Below are 12,938 nucleotides of genomic sequence, written 5' to 3' on the forward strand. Positions count from 1 at the left end.
AAAACACAATTTTCTTTTAAATGTAAGCATGATATAAAGCTGATTTTTTGTTAAATCGAATCAAATAATTGTATTTTTATAACTGAAGGATTAAATATTTCTTAACAATTTACCATTACATTTGGGAAAGCGTCACAATTTAATTTTAGTTGAATAGTTGTATGCTGTCATTTTTATGTGAATACAATATACAAATTCGACGATCTCATAGTCGTTTGGCTAAACACAATTTCTTGCTTACAATTACTTTAAAATTAAAAACTATACGAGACTTCCTGTTTTAAAACGTTTCCGTTATGAAGTTTCCGTTATTGCTAAGCCTTGTGTTATAAAACACCAATATGCTTTAACTGTATTTTACAATTCCATAGAAAGATTTAGAAATAAATTTTAAAATTTCTTTAAAAAAATGTTATTAGAAAGCAGTTAATGTGCGCGTCAATATATATTCCAATATTGTCTTAAATGAAATTAAATAAAGTGATGTGTATTTATATATATGTTTGCAGAGACAAAAATTCAATGTTTAATGCTTTAGAGTTTAACTAAATTTTGTTTTAGTTATTTTTAATGATAAATAAATATTTTCTCTTTGTAAAAAAAGGGCATGAAAAGCGGTCAATTGACAATTAATAAAAATAAAAGTAAACTTATAGCATTCAAATTAGCACTTTTTAACGTGTGTTGAAATATTTTTCTAAGAGAAATTGTTTGTAAATTGTTTAAGCGTTAATTCCCAAATCGAACATGGCAATCATATTACCTTTTTAAATATTGCTTGTACGCAATGAATTTGTTAATAAAACATAAACATAAATATTTGAAATTCATAAACACAACTTTGTTAATAAACAATTAACTTTTGCGCTTAAATCTAAAATTGAAACGGCAACTTAAAAGAACAAATTCGAATACGGTAAAATAGAAGAAAGTGAATTTTTTGCAGCTGCCGCTGCTGCAGCTGCAGCTTGAGCTGCTCGATTGTTATTATTTGTTGTACTTCCGTAATTGCTATTATCGCCATTGACACGTCCTCGTTGTTGTTGTTGTACCGCAACAGCGGCTGCACTACTGGCCGCCACGTTTGTTAATAGTTGAGCGAATTCTTGTTGCATCTGCAACCGTTGCTGTAATAAGTCAAAATGATTGCGCGGCTTATTATAGATGAATTTACTGGCCGTCTTAATCAGAGCTTGCGTCTGAGGCTGGGTTGGTAACAAATTACGTCCAGATGATGAAGTAGTACCCGCTTGATGATTGTTGTCATTACCACCGAAAGCGCCAAGTGTTGCAGCTGCAGCAGCATTTGCCAGAGTCACTGCTGCAACAGCAGCTGCAGATGCTCGCTGCTGTGTCTGGGGTGGTGATAGATTTAATAGGGACTGTAAATCGGGTTTTCTAGCTGCTGCTGCTGCTTCCACGACGGCTGATGATGATAGCTGTCCTTTACGATGTAGTTGTTGTTGTTTCTGCTGTTGCCGGTTGCTATTATGATGCTGACTGCTGTTGTTGTTGTTGATGCTATTGCTGTTGGTGTTATGTTTGTTGTTATTGTTAGTGGAGTTGTTGTTCGTTTTACGGCTACCACTACCACCGCCATTTAAATGCATCAACATCAATTCAGTATTGTTATGGGAATTTAAACTGAAACTGGTGGTGGTTGAGGTTGCAGTATACTTGTTCTTGTTTATAGTGTTGAAATTGAAGAGGGAGGGTAGTGTTGGTATTGTAAGGTTTGTTGTGTCGGTGGCGGTGGCATTCATAACAGCAGTTAGTTTCGTTAATAATTACGTTTGCTTTGTTTTATTCGTCTTAAAGCTGACTTGAAGCACACGGTTTCCCAGAGTATAGCCATTAAGGGATTGTATGGCGACGACAGCTTCCTCATAATTCGTCATGGTGACAAAGCCAAAACCTTTACACTTGTTTGTTTGCAAATCGCGTATAACCTAGCATACCGGAAGCAGAAATTTAAGTAACATCCATATTAATATTGAGCAATTGAACTTACCTTAACCGACTGCACAGCACCGAATGGGCCAAAAAGCTGCCACAATACATTTTCTTCAGTTTCAGGTGCTAGATTATATACAAAAATACACCAACCAGATCCATTAATCGGATTACCGGGTAACATGCTATTGGCCAATAAATCGCCAGCTAGTGGAGAATAACGTGAAATCACCGAGCTATCCACAATGTAAAAGGGTGAAGTGTTAATTAAATCCAAACAAAAAAAGCATATAAAAAAGTTTCAAATAATATCTTGCCTATAACGGCTAGCTGCAGAAGGATGTATCGCCGCAGCTGCGGCAGCTGCACCAACAGCTGCAGCCGAAGGGAAGCCTCGTGTACGTGCATTCTGTGGTGCAAGGTAAGCGGCCAATGGCTGCAACGATTTATTACTACTCGGGTTATTAGCAAATTTTACAATAATAGGATCGGTGGCATTTTTGGGTACTGTTCCATTTAATTCTTTGATAGCACGATCAGCTTCATGACGCTGGTCGAAACGTATAAACCCTACTCCCTTTGAGAGACCTTAAAATTAAAAGAAATAAATGTAAAAAATATGAGGCAAGGAAGTAAAAATGGAATGCGGGTAATGATCTACGGATTATCAAGGTATGAGAACCAATTACTGTTTTATTTGTTTTTCCAAAGTACTAACCTGTGATATTGTCGCATAAAATTCTTGAGGTAATTATTTTTCCGTATGGACTGAATAGTACTTCGAGATCTGGTTGAGTCATATTTTTGGGAAGACCAGATACATATAAATTTGCACCCTTGATAGATTCTGAACTAGGACGGGCTACTGAAACCTGTTTCAAAAGCATAACATAATATATATTAAATATATGGACTCTTTTTTGACTTGCAGTTACTGTTTACTTTAATTTATTATTTTTTTTTTTATTAATATTGTAATACTAGGTACAAACACACGCCATATTGGCAATTTATACCATTTGGGCAATTTATTACGCAATTTATCATATAATAAATTGTAATAACAAATTGCCAATTTAAAAAAAATTGCGTAATAAATTGTTTCAAACTGTAAATACAACCTTGTAAAGTGTGTTTATTGAGTAGATTTAAACGTCAGCTGCGCATGGCTCAACTATATGGTTGGCTCATCTCATCAGCTGATATTATTTTTTTCATTTCACTGGAGTAGGAATTGTCAAAAGAGGATGGAAAACTCAAAATGAAACCAAAACATTGAACACATTATCTTACAACACACAAAAATTTTAAAGTTTTATGTTTTCATTCCATTCCATACACCTAATTCCAACACGCACATTTTGACATTCTGAACACAGGTATGTTGTTGCTGTAGAGATGAGCCAACCGGCCATCAAATTACTATTGTGTAAGCTAAATTGAGTTGTATGAACACCACTCAATTTGAATTGATATTGCCTCAATTTATTTTTCTGTTTGAACATAGCATAAGCTTATAAAGTAAATTTGTTCGCTGATTTTCCAACAAAATACGTGTAACGCTTTTCCTATTATATGGCAAAAAATTGCCTCACATAAAATTCAGGAATTATTAAATATTTGCCATCACACTTTTAATAAAATTTTAAGGGGTCAAATCTCAACATCCTCGTATTACTACTCACGTAAAAACATGGTTTTCGGATTATCGCACTGCTTTTATCGTATTCGACATGACTTTGAATTTTCAAAATACCAAAATTCACCGTTTTTCGAAGTTAGCCTCCAAAAAATAGATATTGTCATCCAAAGCTCGAAATTGAACCCTATCTAATACATTTTTGTGATTTTTTGTATTTAAAAGTAAAAAAAATAAAAATGTGGACGTGGGTCTTTTTTTATTCGAATTGCATAAATTTTGTTCTTTTTAAGTACATAATAGAAACTATAACGGCAATAATGCAGTGCAGATCTCCGAAAAAACAATAATATAAAATATTATACACCCAAACTAAAAAAGTTGCCTCTGTACGCCAGATTTGTTTTTTTTTTTTTGTAAGATTAGGGCCGAACCATAGAAATGTATATGTAAAATTTCTCTATTGGCAGGAACACATCTTTTCAATGCATAAAAATGCCGAAATCAATAAAGCAACTATTCAAAGCGAGCTCGTGCCGTTTTTTGCATGTATTGTTAACATGTGAAGAATATTTCAAATTTAATTGTTATCTATATTCATGATTCAATTAATAGAGGTTTGTTCTCCGTTGATGACACAGCTTTGACACTCCCAACTTGAAAAATCTAGACGGGTTGCTTTTACGAAGTAAGGAAAACGGAATAATTCAGTCCCCATCAGCGAAAATTGTAGTAGAAAAGTACCTTTAATAGTATATTAGTAGTGATAATAAATTTGTAAATGCCAACAGGTTTTAGAGGACTTCATTCATTTTCTACTAAATATTTCGTGAATTGATAAAGAGTTATGTTCGTTTGGTCATTCGTTCAGAATTTGTTTGAAGAATGTCGTACGTTAGAATTTTATTAAAAAATACGATATCTCAAAATTTGTTGAAAAACTCCCTGAGCATAAGTTCAATGCATTTTGACATAAGAGAGTGTTAATGAAAAGCATTCTGATATAAGGCGTTCTTCAATCTAATTCTAATATAGGGCGTTTTGTGACAAAGCCTGACGGACGATTTTGAACAGGCAGCCGACATGGGGTGATACTCTATTCAGCAGCCGCAATGAACTGACAAACAAAAATAAAGGAAAATGGCCTACTGACAGAAAAGTTAAGCTTTTGTGCGGTCCAGCTACCCAGGGAGTAATCACATTTTTATTCTGAAATTGCGGAAAGCTCTTTTCAGTTAAGTATTCATGGAAGTGTTGCGGATAAACCGTTAATTTAGAATATTCGGAACACTTTCGTTTTATACTACCTCACGACGTCCGAATATATCAAATAAATATATACATAATATTCCAAATATAAACCGATTCTTATATGGAGGCGAATATTTCAAACATACGAAATGAATAAGTTAATATGCTTATATGAGTAAATTGCTTTATGCTATCTCCATTATTTACTGATGACATTTTTACGTGAATCGATTAACTAGTCGAGTTTTTGACGTTGAACGATGAATTTTCAATTGCTTTTCATAAAACCTATCTTCAGCCACACTAACAGATCATGGCATATTTAATAAATTCGTCATAAAATTAAAAAATAATATTTTAAGGAATTATGCAGTTCAGTACTTATTTGTAAACTGCTTGCTTCCTATTTCTACCGATGTCAATTCAATTTGGGAGCAAAATGGCTGCAATTGTCAAAAAATGTGTCAGAAAAATTTTGATTTTTCCACACAGTGCTATTTGTACATTTTTGTAGTATTTACTCTCAAGCAAATACCCTACATTTTCTAGCTTTTATACAATGCAAAAAATACAATTTTTTTGAAAACGTTGATACCATCCAAATTCAACAGAGTTTTTCATTCGCTCACGCCCCTCTTAATAAGAGTTTGTAAAAAATAAGTGTGATATCTACATATTTTAACGCCACAGTATCAATTAATATGTATATATATGTATCCAACCCTTACAATTTTAGTGTTACCAAAAAACAATGTATAGGAGAATTTTTAAAATGCATGGACATTTAAAATAAATGGACATTATGTGAGATCGTCCTAACTTTTTTTCTTCGAGTAAAATTTTATTTTCGTTGGTTGCACTAAAGTTGCCGTTAGAGCTTGATATATCGCACACTAACTACAAAAGAGTCACAACTTGAAAAAATGTAAATGTTCAGAAGAGAAGAAAAACGGTTTATCTGAAAACTTCTGTAATGTTATACTGAAATCCAGTTTTACAAAGAAGGATACCTTCATTATAAAATGAATTGACGAAATTTTGTTGTAATTATTTGTTTACGGACAAAATATATAGCAGTTTTGAATTATGACTATTTCTAAGAAAACTTACTACAATTATTTCATCAAAAAAGACACATTTCACAATAATACAAGCAACTTTACTCACTCTTTACGTATAAAAAGACACAATTTTAATTAATACACAACAAAGCTAAAAGCTTTTGCAACAAGGTAGTCAGAATTTAAAATAATACACTTTATGCGTAAAACAACTGTTCACTTGTTCTTAAGCACATTGACACAACTAAAAATATTACTCTTTAGTTGATAGAGCGCAAGCGATGCAATCAACACCAAAACTGGCATAACGGTAATTTTCCAGTTAAAGAAGAAAATAATGACAACGAAATTTAAGGGGCAGTTAGAGATGTGTACTGTGAATTGGTTTATGGAAAAAACCCGATTTTGAAAAATGTTAAGTTGTGACTGTTGTGTAGTTAGTGTACGATATGTATATCTATATGTGTACATATATTGGATAACTTTCCTTAATTGTTTTATTCTGCAAACGCAAACCATTGAGCGAGCTTATTGCCTTCTCGGCATCTTCTTGTTTAACATAATTAACGAAACCATAACCCAGACTTTGACCTAAGCGAAAAAAAACATATGAGCGATTGTAACGAAAAATTGTATAAAGTGTAATATTGTGTGTATTTAAATACCTGTAACTTTATCTCTTATTAATTTGCAGCTCTCCACTTCACCAAAGCTAACAAACAATGAACGTATTTCTTCCTGTGACATTGTTTGTGGCAGGTAATTCACAATTAAATTTGTCTTTGGATCACTTTCCATATTATTATTATTATTGTTAGCATTAGTGATGTTGTTATTATTGTTGTTGCTACCACTATTTGCATTAGCTGTTCCCGAAGACGCTGCATTGCCACTACCGGCACCAGTTCCAGAACCACCACTACCGTTTTGCTGTTGACCTTCGACCATGTTGTTGCTGTTATTGCTGGTCGTCATCATTAAGATAAAAAAAAATTATTTAGAATATGTGACTCGTTTCAAAAAGACTACAGTTAGCACAGAAAAAAAAACTCTCTTAACTTTAAAAATGTATCTATTATGGTAATAATTTAAATTTTTGTTTAAGATTGTCTTTAAATTAAATGTTATTTATTAAAGTTGTCTTTGCCTTCACTTGTTTGACGTTAATACTGTTTGTTTTTTTTTTTTTAAAGAATTTCACGAACTAACTATAAGTTGACATTGATTGTCGATGTAAAAGTGCAGCTCTGAAAATAAATTAGAAACGGTGTAAAGAGTAGTCATGAGTCGAAGCAACACACTATTTTAAAAATAAAAAAAAATAAAATGTTACAATAATATCTTAGTTGAAAGTTCAAAACCAGCTTTTTCGATTTTCGGCATTGCTTTTCCGAGGCTCAACATATTTCCGTTATTCATATTTAAATAGTTTTGGGTTGTAAATATACTTAAAAAAAAAACTTTATTGAATACCGTTATAGTTTGGCGTAGCAAAAGGCGGTTTTTCACTTTCTTAACATTAAGATGGCTCTTATTTTGCATTATATCATTGCAGTGCTTGGACCCAAATGCTGAGGAAACATTTAGATTAGAGTTGGCTCACGCTTCTTAAGAAGTATTATGACTATGGTTTTCATGAAATAGAAGTATGTATATATTCTTTGGAGCGTATCACTAAAAAAAAAGTTGGGAGATGTGCCCAACGGGATCGAATACTTATTTCGTTACGGTATGAAAAACTCAAAAATTGCCCCCCTAAAAATTGCCAAATTCCCCAATGAAACCCGCCTAATCCTGTTCATTATTAGTTTTTTTTTTTGTAACGTTTCAGCTTGAGGTGCTAGCCACCAGGAATAACGCTTGAAAATTTTACGAAAAAACTAGGCGACAGACGTAAGCTTTTAAGTCCTGGACAAACACCTGTAAAAACGAAATCGGCGACCTGTAACCGATCTCCAGTGATCACTTCTCGTCCTAAATTGAGACAGTGATGTGCTGTACAGGGATGGTGAACCTGATCCCGTAAACGATGATGATGGAATAATACGTCAAATCATGGAAAAAAAAACCGTGAAAACACATCACCTCTTCGTCGATTTTAAGGCCGCCTTCGACAACACGAAAAGGAGCTGCCTATATGCCGCTTTGTCCTATGACATTGATTTCATCGGCCGGAACAGCCGCGCCGTAAGTTCTGCTTACTCGAAACTGGAAAAGGAAGCGGGAAAGATGGGTTTGATGGAAAATGAGGACAAACGAATCAAGAAAAGAGTCAGCGCATTCGCGCCTTGGAAACCACGCCACTGTTGGCAGCCTTAATTTCGAAGTATTAAAACACTTCTGCTCTAAAATCCGGCGAAGAATCACTCTTGCCAATAAATGCTACTTTGGACTAGGCAGTCAATTGAAAAGTAAAGATCTCTCTCGGCAAACGAAAATCATGCTCTACAAGTCACTTATCGTACCTGTCCTACTATATTGCGCAGAAGCATGGACCATGACAACAGCAGATAAGCGGCTCTGAGTGTTCAAGAGAAAAGTTCTTCGAAAGATTTACGGACCGCTACGCGTTGGCGACGGCATCAACATACTCCAGCGTATTCGAATGCAGCGGCTGTTAAGGATGTTATGCAAATGAAAGGTGATGCTCCGGAAAAGAAAGTATTTTCATCGGAAATCGCCTCTGAAAAGAAGAAGGCCCCTACTCAGATGAAAGGAAGAAAACCATTGAAATTTTCTTAGTGTAACCAATTGGCACCAATTAACTCAGCGCAGAAGCGACTGGCACGCTTTGTTGGATGGCTATAATCCTTTAAACGGTTAAGTGCCAATTAGGTAAATAAGTAAGTATAATTCGTAACGTCTGTCTTGGACATTCTCAAAACTATATTTTTGAGATTTGATGGCAGATAGCTGCACTACATTATTATTTAAACTAAGTCTATGTATATACTCTTAGACACGCTTAGAAGAATCATTATTACGAGCCTAACTCAACCATCTCGTTTGTAGTGACTCACGCCACATGATTCATGAACTGAGTAAATCTGCAAAGAAAAGGGTCAGAAGTAAATATTATACAATGGTTTAAATTATTATTATGCGATGCTCTGCGACCTATACTTAGATTATTGATCTTGACCTTTAGCGTATTATTGTACGTGGCGGCATTTAATGTATTTAAGTACTTCTTCAGGCTCTTTACTCTATATCACGAAGGGATTAAGGACATGCCACCTAGATGTGAACCGGCGTTTCATCTTCTAGTTCACAAAAGCCACTGATTTGTGTATGGAATAGATTTAACTTACTTAGGTGATATCGTAGACTATAGATTATGGCATTTGGGTGATACTCTCGTTGCAGGGAGTATACACAATTTGGCCTGTCTTTGCCCGGTGCATTAAATCCAGCTTTGCTGCCCAGTTAATTATCGTTTGCCTAGTATGAGCCTTTGTGAGTCCACATAAGAACTCTGGACAACAGACTGCTGTTATAGCACTCTGCTTGGTTAGGCAATTTGGAGAGCATTCATTATGCAATAATGAGGATACTCCTCGAGGACACAAGACTCTTCGTAGACATTTTGTAATGCAAACTTCTATTGCATTTATTTCTGCCTGAAAGTTGTGGGGTATCGATTTGTTGAAGTTCGGCCCATAGATGCTAGCTCCCATTTCTTCGTCATGAGATCTTGATTGAACCAGAAAGACCTCTGCGTCAGGGCCAGTATATGGATTCCCTGTTACAACTGCTTTTGTTTTTTGTGACGCTCTAATGTGCATACATATTACCATATGTATGTATGCACATCTTAATACAAACTCACTAGTAGATATTTATGGATAGACTATATTGCGCGCATATTTTTAGACAAGTCTCACATCTGCAATGGTATGTTGTTGAATTTGTTTGCAAACGCACCGAAATTTTGTGTTATTATTGCGGCGTGAATTAATTGAAAAATTGTTTTAAATATTTTATGCACATCAATTTAAGTGATTCCTAATGAATATACTGATGTATATATGAATGTATATTTTGTCTTTATATTTTAAAAGTTTGCATTTTGGCCTGTTCCTCATAGTATAAACAATAAATTAAAAATATTTTTGAATACATGTACAAATACATACATACGTATGGATGTAATTGATTTTTTTATATTTGTTTTCACCTCCATATAATTCAATTTAAGTGTATGCCGTATATACATACATACATAAATATAAAATCACACATGCAAAAGACGTGTGTACACAAACAAAGGTGAAAAATAAACCGAATGCACAAGGCAGAGACCGTTTTTTTCACAATTTTTCACTTTCAAAAGATGAATTCGGCACTGCTTTTTTCGATTACGAAACACATTAATCACGGTCACTTATTATATTATACATAATTAGAGAAAATATGTTTAGTTTTATTAAACAATAATAAATTTTCTCAAAAATATTTTAATTTCTAGTAAATGATTGAGTGATTTAACATGCAGAAACATTGTAGATAATAAAATTACTTTTATTAACTGCTTTGTATGCGAAATCTCCGGCGTTTCACTAATAATAATTTGAAAAAAAAATTAACGAACACAAGCAACTGAATCCGAAATAATCACAAATTAACAATTTAACAGTTTTTTTTTTTTTTTGAATTTTTAGTAATTAATGAAAGCCGAATAAAAGGCCGAAACGAAAATGCAGAACCCAAACACAAATGAAATTAAGGAAAAACTCAACGGAAAGTAGAAAGAACGCGTTCCTTCCTGTAATTCAACTTAACTGAATGAAAACAAACTAATAAGTATCTAATTGGAATAAATACTTTCTAGATATGGGGAGTATTATAAAACAAATTCAACACATTTGTTGAAGTAAAATTGAATAGAGAGCACGGTTGCCACACCATGTTTTCATTTGGGACCAAATCTCAGAAAAAAGGGCCAAATTTTTGTTTTATTTGATTGTGATACAAGCAATTCACAAATGTGTCGTAGTCGTTGTTAAATATAAAATAAAAAATTCAGGATGTTTCCATGGTTTCCTTAACAAAATTTTAATAAACTTAGCGAATAGGAGACTTAATTCAAACTGCACAAACAAAAACACTACTTTTATGTATTATATTTTCAAATTTCTAGGATAAGTCTATGCCTTCACTAACTATACGTTTTGAATGTAGTTTTGCTTACAAAGCTATTAGTTCCAGCATTATGTTGTTAATTGGAAATCAATAAAATATATAGGGCAGTTAGGTTTTAGTAAGAAAAGGCTCAAAAATTTGCGTTTTGGTGTAGCCGAACTATGAGCAAACTGAGTAAATCATAAATGATGCTTACTTTTTCCCCTGAACGTTGAGATTAAAAATCAAACGTCTTAAAAGTTTTAACTGTGCAATAACGGAACCTGATTACATTTAAGTAGGTACTAGAAATGAATTAACAGCGTTGTTATTAAAGTTTATGGGGTTCTGTACCTACGAGAAAAAAACACAAAACACTTCTTTCGAAATCAAATCTTTTTTACATTTGCTTCAAAATCCGAATATAAAAGTAAATTTGTTCAATCGCGATTCGTTATTCATTTATAAAGTTACCTCTTTCAAGAAGTATTCCTGCCTTACTTACAGTTAAAATATTTCTTATGACAAGCTACTTAGTTTTCAAGTATTCGGCGTGCCTTAACACCACAAAACTCCTGAAACACCACAATACTTCTGCAATTTTTACATAGGATTTCTTTGTAAAAAATTTTTAAAATGTTACCTAACATAAAACCAATTAGTTTCATTATTTTACTTAGTTTCCAATTCAAATTCATCCATCAGTGGAAAGCCCTGCCAAATTTCTTAGAGGCACACGTGCATTTGAGAAAAATTTTCTTAGCTCAACTAGTGAAAAAAAAATCTATCAAGGGAAGTGTTTGATAACCGATCAAAATATCTGGATACTAAAACAAGAATTTTCCTGATAAGTCCGTGTAATGTGTTTACCCTTAGATCCATGACTTTTCTTATTAATGCCTCGCCTAAAATATCTCCTATGAAATGTCATTGGTCTGCTACATTTTATTGACTGAGCAATTTTTGTGGTAAGATTTCCATATACATAAGTAAATTGAAAATTATAAGTGGCTTAAAATTGAAAAAAGGGACCAGCGGACCAAATGGGTTTGGATGGAACTATTTTTGGTCCAAGTGGACCAAAAGTGGCAACCGTGATAGAGAGTTACACCAGATATTCATATAGACACTACCATAGACACAACCATAGAACTGAGAGATTATTGAAGTAGAAGAAAAAAAAACATATTTATTTATAACCGCGCCAGCGCATTGAAAAAATATGAAAACGAGAGATATACAAGAGGCATGAAAATAAGACAAGGAAGTAGAATGGATAGTGTTTTCAATGTACAATTAATAATATTAAATGAAACATAGCACTGTCCAACATGCCAACAAAAAGTATAGTTTTAACTTAAAATCGTTATGCGTTATAAAAACATTGAGGAAAACCACAGAAACATGCCTTCTCTATCGTCTTCTTATTTATATACGTTAACTTACATATGTATGTACGTACGGCGTATATCTACTTTGTGTATTTTCGAAATATGGTGTGGTGAGTTTTGAAGTAGCATTTACATATGATGAATTTCATATCAGAACCGATATGCATTGAACGCGACCCCTTCAGATTTTGATGAAATTTTGCATACAGGTACACTTTAGCTATACAAACACAACCTCATTTTTAGGAAATGCATTTTTGAAAAATTGTGGGCGTGGCAAGGTGTCAAAGTTGTGAAAAATGTCAGTAATAGGTACTTTCAGCTGTGATAACTACGGAATGGCTCAACCGATTTCAGAGGTCTTGGTACCATTGGAAAGGCATTCAGATCTGCTTTCGAAAGCATACACTGTAAAAAAATTTGTATTCACTAAAAAATTTTTTTTCTAAAATAAAATTTTAAACTTGAAAAAAACTTCAAAGGCCAAGCGTTTTAAAATAAAATATATATTTTTTTAGAAAG

General features: G+C 33.4%; 1 protein-coding gene across 1 annotated transcript; it reads right to left on the minus strand.

Moving 5' to 3' along the window:
* Positions 1 to 1,787: 1,787 nt before the first annotated feature.
* Rbp9 (RNA-binding protein 9) lies at positions 1,788 to 10,674 on the minus strand. The gene is made up of 7 exons (XM_067764017.1): positions 10,424 to 10,674; positions 6,570 to 7,151; positions 6,391 to 6,495; positions 2,672 to 2,824; positions 2,271 to 2,541; positions 2,012 to 2,189; positions 1,788 to 1,949 (listed from the first exon to the last, which is right to left on the minus strand). The coding sequence occupies exons 2-7, from the start codon at positions 6,880 to 6,882 to the stop codon at positions 1,788 to 1,790; spliced, it is 1,182 nt and encodes a 393-aa protein (XP_067620118.1). The 5' UTR covers positions 6,883 to 7,151; positions 10,424 to 10,674.
* Positions 10,675 to 12,938: the final 2,264 nt, after the last annotated feature.

This window comes from Eurosta solidaginis, chromosome 2 (genome assembly GCF_040869045.1).
Source record: "Eurosta solidaginis isolate ZX-2024a chromosome 2, ASM4086904v1, whole genome shotgun sequence".
Classification (NCBI taxonomy): Eukaryota; Metazoa; Arthropoda; class Insecta; order Diptera; family Tephritidae; genus Eurosta; species Eurosta solidaginis.